Genomic DNA, 10,000 nt, shown 5'->3' with positions numbered 1-10,000 from the left:
ACAGCCGCCCGCCTGCACAGCCGCCCGCCTGCACAGCCGCCCGTCTGCACAGCCGCCCGTCTGCACAGCCGTCTGACATCACTCTCAGATGTTTTCGTCAGGATCTTTAAATAGATGAGACTGGCTGCATTTCCAAACCTCTCAACACGTGTAGCTCACGTTTTAACACACAGTGGCAATGACTGAGCTACGCAGAAATATATTAAATATATGTAAAGAGTTAAACATTGGAAGCCATCTAATCATCTGGTTTGACGTCTTTCAGCGGCAACAATGTAGCAATCGTAGCTTTTCTTACACAAAATCTCTGACCGGGCAATGATCCTGTTCACTGTTCACAAAATATCGACGTTAATGCTCCTACATTACTGCAGAGTCAGCGCTTTATAGTATTTTAGTCCTCGTTCCGTCTCAAATCCAAATACGAGTTCTCCTGCGAGCCAAAGAGAGGGGCAAAATCACGCCCGCGGCACTCACCCAGAACATCCAGCGAGCTCTGGTGGTTGGAGACGATGACGTACGGCCCCTCCGCCTGCAGGTGCTCCCAGCCGCTCACGTCAAACCGGAGACCCAGGAAGTACTTCACGTGGCGGACCAGGACGCGGATAATCCTGGGAAGGGGGAGGAGCTTCATTACAGTCCATAATAATAACAATAATAATAATAATAATAAGTACAAGTTACTGATCAGACTCATGCGGCAACATATTATTAACCAGAACCCGGCATAGAGAAGTTGGAGGTAAAAGCCTGCTAAATACCAATTCAAATATTGAAAATTTGACCTAAATCCAACAAAAAAAAAAGATAAATAACAAGACGTCTGGTAGTTTAACGCCGTCCATTAGCGTTGTTTGTTTCTTGGTTGGTTAAATAATTGCCTGCAATAAGAATAACGCTCCAATAAGCTTTGAGGAAGAATGTCCTCCCATCTGCCTCGTCACTGAAAAACTAGAAAACTATACATTTCACTCAGTAGTCGGGTAAACGCACTCTTTTCTTTTTTTTGATTTGGTGAAATAAATATGTTCCCATGTTCAATTTTAAATGTTTAAAACACACTTTAAATGTTCCGAATACATCTAAAATAAAGTAATTATCACATTATAATATATACATTCAGGCTGAAACTAACAATTATTAATCAGCAGCTTGAGATGAGGTTTTAAAATGTCTTTCTTTTACTCAGATATTAAGTTTACTTTCATATATTCCAAGAAAACATCTGAGAGGATGGAATCAGTAGATATTTGGCATTTTTAATATCCATACTTTTACTATCTCTAACCAAGATAACTTTACAATGGATCATATCAAAGCTGCAATTATTTATTTGGGGACATTTCCTGTGTTTATCCTGTCTGGTGAGGGTTTTTTCTTTGGAGCTCATAAAACTCAACCTCAGGAGAGACAATATAATATATAATATAGTAGGAACTCAAATCGGACAAAGCTGCAGTGAAACACGGTGCTTTATCTGAGGTTTTTTAGGGATTTCGTCTCCTAAAGATCCGTGTTGTTGTGTGTTCTCGCCTCAAGGGGCATCTCATGTGTAGTTTATCTCCTCGGTGGACTAAAGCACTCATTCCATGAAGTGTCATGACATGAGACTTATCCTCTTTAAGCAGCAGCTAACTACAGATTCCACGACTGCTCCTCAGACTTATGGTTAAATAAGTCAGTTTATAAGTGATCAAATAATAAAAACAAGAACATTTAAAGAGAAAAATACAACCCACTGTCGTAGAAATATAATATCACACAATGTTGGATAACAAAAGAAGTTATTTTATTCTGTGAATCACCTCTAACTCCTCCCCCTTCTGGTCCTAATAAGCTCTCATGTTAAAAATGCCTTCTAAGTCGATGGATACCTAGAACGCGACAGGCTTTTAAATTGTCAAATTAAATATTAAAGCAGATTTAGCGCACATTGCATGCCGCTACCCGCCTGAAACACAATGTTTGGAAATGATCGGCTCCATGTTTATGGACCACAGCGACGCGGACGATGAGCCAACACTTCCGAGCATCATTTCCAACATTGTATTCCCAAGCGACGTGAAATGAAACGACCGAGGCTCTCGCTGTGGTAATCGTCTTCTGGCTACGCTCCCAATAATTACGGGATTGAAAACAGCAAACACCACTTAGTACTTTATAATAGACTTCATTTCACCCCGATGCCAGAGATGATTATTAAAAGAGACCAAAGAGAGCGTTCGTTCGAGCCGCTCATTAGCGCTCTGTTTGGAGGAGGGAGCTGCTGCTTTTTAGCTGCCACTGTTTGATCACATGGGTCTGATCTCTTGGATTTACCAAATAAAACATAGAATATCTATTATATATTGTTTTGACGCTGTTGAAACAATGCCTTGAGGGGAAGCCGTACAGACAACTAATGGCTCGATCGGCACATCAATCGTACATTTAATGTAATATTATGGAAAATAAACACGCACTAACTCGTATGATTCACGTGGAAGCGAGACGCTTAAGTGCTCCGCACAGACTCAGACTGACAGCAGACGTTTATTAAAAACCAAAAATAGTTTTCCACTCTGCTCCATGGGAAGAAGCCCACAGCGTTCGCAGGCCCGTGTATTGATTCATTGATTGAATTTCCCCGCCCGCCGGAGCGAGCGAGGGGGAAAACCGGCCCTGAGAGGAAAACAGGTGAGCTCACAGACAGACTGGAAGCCTCCATCGATAAAAATACTGAACATGTGTTGACTGGAGTCACAGAAACGACGTATATGCTCGCTGGGAAAAGGATAATCCTTGTGCACAGAACTAAAAAGAGTTATAAAATGTTTTTGCACGAGTGTTGCAAGCTCACAATGTTAACCAAAGCGTGTGACTCCTACCTAATGCAATCATCTCCCTCCACACTGAGCTTGCCTTGCACATTGTGTACGTTCACTCTGTACTATAGTGAGATAACTTTAACCTTTAGACCAGAACACAGTCTTTAGGTTATCTTGTGACACACACTGATAACACACTCTAGCGCAACAGCCACCGGTTAGGCAACGGCTCAGCCGGTGTTGCAGCAATTGGAAGATTGTTCAACGGGAAGGAAACGGCCTTGGTTGGATTCTTTTTATGGCCTATCGACTAAGCTTTTTTTTTAAATGCCGGTTCATTTCATTATCAGTCTCTAAGTCAATTTTTCGACGGACGATAATGACATTTAGGCTGATTTGTTACCAGCATTGATTACATTCAACCTGGTTGCACTTAGGTTAAAAATATAGAATTAAGCCTGACCTGTTATTCCTAAAAGATGGCACTACCGATAGCACTAAAGATAGCACTACCGAAGCTAACTCAGGTGCCAAAGGTTACATGATCACAATGACACAGAAAAATTAGAATACCAAAAAAAAATTGCTATAAATGCCAATAGTATAAGAAAATATATAAAATAAAAGGCACACAAATATGACAACAGTATTGCACAATCAGTTTCCCTGAGTGTATAAAGTGCACTATGCATTGTTACAAACAATGGCCGTCTCCCACTGATGTTAGGCCTTTACACAGAAAGGAACCAGAGCTCAAGCTGTTGTGAGTGAGACAATAAGCCTCTGTGGTCATGAGACCTGATAATTAAAGTTGGAGCCACAGCCAAAAATACATAAAGTACAGACAGAGGGAGAACTACGTCTCTGTTGACGCTGCACAGCCACTAAGGATAAACTAACCGGAGAGTTTCAGGATATGCAAATACAATATTAGCAGTGACTTGAGCTGTATGGATGCTGTTCACAGTGCAGGGGTCTGTTCTGGGCCAGCATAGTTCACTGTGGTGCATTCAAGTGCTCCAAGTCGTCAACCCCTAGAATGCAGGGCTCACATTGTGTCTGACAGCAAATGCCCATGAAACCCTGCTCTGTCCTTGATGAGTCACAGGGCTCCCTCTGCCAGAGCTGCTTAAAATGAACACCCCAAAAGAATCCTGTGCAAGTTCTGACCCCGATTCAGTCGCTTTTTAAACGCAGTCAACAGATCGCGATAACCTTTGAGCACACTGGTGCAACGTGACACCGATTCCAGCGGCTAACACGCCTGCAAAACAGTTATTATGAGAGCAGCGAGGCGGAGCGGTCTGCTGTTATAACAGACAGGGCCGCCGGTCAGCAGATAACAGTGATGTTGCATGGCGGATGGGCCTGGTGGCTGATCAGCAACCCGACTCCAAATCAGGGAGAAGCTTTGAGGTAATCACTTGAACACAGTCATTTGTGTCCTCACCAGTCTAGGTTCAACCACAACAAGTAAAATACCCCCTGCTACAAAGTGGACGGCGGGATACATTTCAACCCTAACGGGTATCAGTTGACCCGATCAGTGTGTGTGTGTGGGGTATAAAATAACATGGTTCCTTCAGTGGTAAGGTCAATGGGGCATACCTATAGCGGACCAATAGAGAGCTTGTACAGTATATTTAGTCAAGAGCTGTCCTTTTTGAGGTACTTTAACTTCACTGAAGTAGATCCAATTTATACTTCTACCCCACTATATGCCAGGGGAAATGCTGTACTTTTACTATATACACACACATACTTTGATTTTACATTCAAAACATGATCAAATCATGACAATAAAAAGATCAGTTATCTTGCTGACTCACTAATAAGAATGATAAAGAATTAAAAAAAGTATGTTTTTATTTTGTTTCACAATAATAATCGGTTTGCACATTCAGGAACAGTTGTTACTTTTATTTACACCTCACACACTTAATATACACAAACATACTTGCACTGTTTAAGTTAATTTAATTCCTAAATTAATACTCTGTTCTTTTTTCTTTCATCCAGCTGTTTTTATTAGTATTATTATTATTGTGTATATATATATATATAATCTTATTTTCTGTGTAAATGGCTGCTACTCGACACCAAATTTCCCCATGGGGATTAATAAAGTATATATTCATTCATTCATTATCTTTCAGGACATTGAAGACTTCACTTGACAATCTTCTACTTGTATTTACACGTTGGTATTGTTACTTTTTTAAGGATGTGTGCAGAGTTACTTCTTCAAACACTGGTTGTTTGATTTAATATACAACATTGGACTCAACTTCTCATTCATAAATACATATTACAGGGCGAACTATTACAATGCTGCCGTGTTGCATTTTTACGAGCGCTCACGTGGACCCTGAAGGCAGCACACACCGACATCGGTTAGCGACATAATGGAGCTATAATGTCCACCGCAAGTCATACAAAAAAATACAAATAAAAAGCAGTTGTGGTCCCAGAAGTAACGCTAGCCAAAACAATGAGAGCCTTGTTGTGGTCTAATGTGCTCCCCGCCCCGGTCTCACTTAGCCAACGGCTAAACGTCGGGCATTTTGGCCGGAGGGGAAATGTAAAAGTTAGCGGACATTCCTCCAGGAATTAACGACCGTTACATCCGAGGAACAAGCCCCCTCGTTGGACTTTGGTTCACGAGCCACGTTGAACGTTTTTACAGCTAACGTTACAGCTCCTTCTGCTAAGGTGGCTAACCTTAGCATTCGTGTGATTTCAAGAAGAAGAAAAATGGATCACGTAATTATCGTTGTTCACTTGTTTTCCCTTTTTAAATGCCAGAAAAACTGGCATTTAAAAAGGGAAAACAAGTGAACAACGATAGATATATGATCCATGTTTTGTTAGTGGGACTAGAAGCTAACGTTGCTCTCCAACCGGTTGCTCAATATGTATATATCCTATATAAATGAGTATAGAAGAAGAAGCTAGCAGGCTAACGTCGGCTAGCTGTCAGACGACGTTAGCCCGCGAGGGACATTTATTATGCAAACACAACTCACCGCATGTTCTCGACGTCCCTGCCGCCGCTCTTCAGGATGCACATCGGGATGGCCGCCAGCGCCAGCACCATCATCCAGCCGACGTAGAAGCACTTTTTGAAATAAAAAACGAAGGTGCTGCTGCCCAGGAGCAGCAGCGGGAGCAGCAGCAGCGGGAGCAGCCATAGCACATCCATAGCGCCGCGGCAGCGGAGAGGGAAGGACGGAGGACGGGGGTTAGAAGAAGAAGAAGAAGAAGAAGAAGAAGAAGAAGAAGAAGCCGAAAAAGTCCCCGCCTGCTACAACACACGCGGGGTAGGAGAAGCGGGGGAAAGCCGTTAAAACAACCGGCCAGGCGACGGTGCGAGACGGAAGAAGAGCACCGCGACCCTGCCGACCATTACGCGGTCAGAAGTAGTCCCTTCGAGGGCACCCAGGGGACGGCGACGCTGGTCTCTGGCTGCCCCGAAAAATGAGCATGTACCGTTGTTGCTCATCTGTTGCTAAATGGCATCATGAGGTGGAGTCAAGTCGTCATCGAGTGTGTGTGTGTGTGTGTGTGTGTGAGATTTTTTTTCTCTCCACCCATTTCCGGTTGCTGGACCACTATGGGTGTGATGTCACATGCTTTCACATCCAGTTTGAGATTAAAGTAAATTATTAATGACTGGCAAAGCATTCAGTCATTTATATCCGCAATCACAGCTCTTGTAGGATTTTTATTATTATTATTATTATTTTTTAAATAAGTTTTGTGTGGCCACTCTGCTGTAATAACCCAATAAAGATTCACTTTGACAGCCATTTAGAGTAAAACATGTCTAATTGGATCAGCAGTGATAATCCAATGCTAAACTATAATCTCACACTGTCCGGTGGCTCAGCCGGTTGAAGGCGCTCTACGTGACATGAAACTGAAGATTAGGATCAATCAGTCATTAATCCTGATGTAATATGTGCGGTGATCCTAAACCATTGGCAGACTCTAAACTTGGCTTCGGCCTCCTGGTTCAGAAGCATGTTATTTGCACACAGGATGCTTTTCTGTGAAGTGGGAAGTAACAAGAATAGAAACCTCCGACTCAAAGCGAGCTTTCCAGATGGCTCTTGATTAAAGCCTATTTTAAAATCACACAACGGTGTCTTTGTTGGTCTGGAATACACAAATATGGAGCCTTTTTTTCATGCACATCCAGGATTACAACAATACCAATGTAGCTGCTGCTGCTGCACCATCTTCTCCTAAAACACATTGCATGAATGCACTTTGCACAATTTAAACATGCAGTCGACGTAATAAGTCACGAATGCACTTTTACCATTTGTAACAGTGTCATTCTGACCCATGACAATACATAAATACATTTATGACGATGCACTTTCTTGGAGTGGGATCACGTTTTCATTACTGCAATTTATTGTCAAAAATAAAGTGGGAAACAAATAAGGAAGAAATCTTCCCCTTTCCCTTCTTGAAGATGGATAAACAACATTTGGTATTTAATCTGCTGCTTGGTCCAGAAACCTGATTATGCACCACTGTTTGCTTTGGAGACATGATGAAGACTCATGAGCTGTTTACTCAGGATCTCAAGTGTCGTGACAAGATGTGATGCATCGAAAAAGGAAGAAACCCGACACTGATCTATAACAACCAGCGCTGGAGTTTTGCATGGGGTGTGTGTCTGGGTGTGTGTCTGGGTGTGTGTTGCATATGCAAACTGGTGATGTAGGAAGACAAGGAAGCTTGTGCACACAACTTGAAACAGACATGCAGCTGACCTTACAGATCCAAAATGCAATTTCCTTTCTCTCTTTCTCTTCTAACCACAAATGCAACCGCCTGCCACCCGGCTCCACTTCTGCTTATTAAGATCAAAGCTACACTTCAATCACTTTGGATGACTGTGCAATAGAAATACATTGTATTCTGCCTGTGTATATAATATTGTTATTGTGCATTCTTTACTGTTTTTATTAGTGTATTAATATTGTTTTTATTTGTATTTGACTGTCTCTTGTGTGCACTTTACCCGTTTGCTGCTGTGATCCTGTAAAGTTCTCCACTGCCGGATTAATAAAGGAATATCTAATCTAATCTATACATGCAAAAACAGAAAGCTTGGCAAAGTGTAAAGCATGTTATTCAGAGGGCGTTTCCTGAGGAAATGAAGAGATGTTTTAGAGATGATTGTGAACACTATACGTCTGTGATGTTCTCAACGGTCATGCAGGATACAGAGCTACGCTTGTTTCAATGTGCTGATCGTTGTTTGTCCTGCTTTGCTCTGCAGACCAAATAGTTACGTATTTAATTCAAACAAACCTATTTTTAGGCCCTTTTCTTGGAAATGTCATCCCCAAACTAAAAAGGGTGTATGTCTGCAGCCACTAGGGATATTGGAATAATGTTGGTGTTATAATAAAAGGTACACATGTGAGATTGTGTTCAGATGTGTAAATATCAGTCTATATGTTTCTGGTTAAGAGTAAATGAAGATGACACAGAACAAAATGAAAAGGTTTCAGCTCCGCCTATAAAAAAAATCACTTTCAGGATGATTATTTCATAACACAATATGTGAACATTCTCTAACCCAAATCATAGCTCAATATGTGAACATTCTCTAACCCAAATCATAGCTCAATATGTGAACATTCTCTCTGCAAAGGTTGACTTTGATAAAGTGAAGCAGAACAAAGTGAGAGAGGGTTTAGAACAGAGAACATTCAGACGAGGACTCCAACATTTGCATTGGGGCACATTTGAATTTTCTCATATACCAAACCATATATTTCACTTGCATATTACTTATGGTGTTCAGTACATCCAAATACAGCAGTTTGGGCTTTTTGTCATGAAACAACCTATGATTTACAGTTTTATATCACAATCGCTCAGTATTTAAAAGGTTTTAAGGGCGGAATGAACCACCTGGAATCAGCCAGGTGGAAAGAGCAGCAGCTCTTGCCGTGCATGGATCCACTATCAGGGTGAAGGAGCCACATCTTCCAGAGATGGAGAGTTTGTGGGTCACACCCTGGCTCTCTGGAATCAAACTCCTCCATCTGGAGATTGTAAAAACCCAGACAGACTTGTGCACTTGGACAAATAAAGAAGCCGAGCCGGTCAACTGACCCCCATCTGGTGATGGGATGGACCCGGGGAGGAAAGCGGTGACTCGTGATCTCATCGGTTAAACCGAAAGCAGGTGGTAGAAGCTGTTGATGTGAGCTAAAGCATACCGCTCTCCTTTTAAAGACCAGCCAGGAAAACCTCAAAGTCACGGCTCCAGCTACAGAGAGACGAGCAGTCAGGCTTTTTTAAAAGCATTTGGGAAAGGACGCATGGTTATTGCTTAAGATGTCTAAAGACTTGATTTGTGATGCTGAGTAGTGCCTCTGACAGTGAAAGCTCTTGGGCCCCCCCTGCTGGTGAAACTACGTTTTATTTAAAACTATGTAATGTTAAAGGCACAATCCGTGATTTTAGAGGCAAACCAAAAAAAGTAGAATAGAGTTGCTCGTGTGTTGAGATCCAAGTTCCTCTGTGCTTTGTTTTTCACGTCATCTATATAATTCAGCACCTTTAGTTTAGAAATCAGACAAATAAAAAAAAAAAAATATATATATGTATATTTTAATATTTATTTAAAATATTTTGAATTTTGTGTTATTATTTTAATTAAATGTATTTATTTTTATTTGTATTATAATCGTACATTTTTGTTTTTTTTAAATATTTTTTTAATGTTTTAAATGTGTTTTTTATTATTATTATTTTTAAATATATTTTTCATTTTTTTATGATTTCATTGTTTTATTCAATGTCTATGTTTATTGTTATATTTTAGTTTGGCAAGCCTTCACTGAAAGGCCTCTAAGTGCCGCCTGTGGTATAATATCTAACCACTAGATGGCAGCATTGTTGTAATAACATGGCCGCTGGAGTGCCAATGAAATGGACTTCTATAAAACGTAATGCTTATGAGTCACATGATTAATCACAGTGACCACGATAACGATGAGTGTGTCTTAGCTATCTGACTCGTCTTGCCACAAAACATCATCTTGACATTGACTAAATATTCATTGTCTCTAATTTAGTCTGAACAGTAGCAGTTATTATTATTTAGTTTGAATTATTTTATTGTATTTTTCCAAATAAAAAGATGGAGAAACTAAGAA

General features: G+C 40.9%; 1 protein-coding gene across 1 annotated transcript in view; it reads right to left on the bottom strand.

The window, feature by feature from the left end:
• The window catches only part of agpat2 (1-acylglycerol-3-phosphate O-acyltransferase 2 (lysophosphatidic acid acyltransferase, beta)), a gene marked incomplete at both ends in the record, with an annotated part of 12,574 nt that extends 6,565 nt beyond the window's left edge, over positions 1-6,009 (bottom strand). Inside the window, 2 exons of the mRNA XM_079234782.1 lie at positions 478-611; positions 5,834-6,009. Of these exons, the coding sequence (XP_079090908.1) occupies positions 478-611; positions 5,834-6,009 (310 nt within the window). The remainder of the gene's footprint in view (positions 1-477; positions 612-5,833) is intronic.
• Positions 6,010-10,000: the final 3,991 nt, after the last annotated feature.

Source organism: Taurulus bubalis, assembly GCF_910589615.1.
Source record: "Taurulus bubalis genome assembly, chromosome: 19".
NCBI classification, from domain to species: domain Eukaryota; kingdom Metazoa; phylum Chordata; class Actinopteri; order Perciformes; family Cottidae; genus Taurulus; species Taurulus bubalis.
Note: the sequence above shows the minus strand (reverse complement) of the source record. Positions and strands in the feature narration are given on the sequence as shown.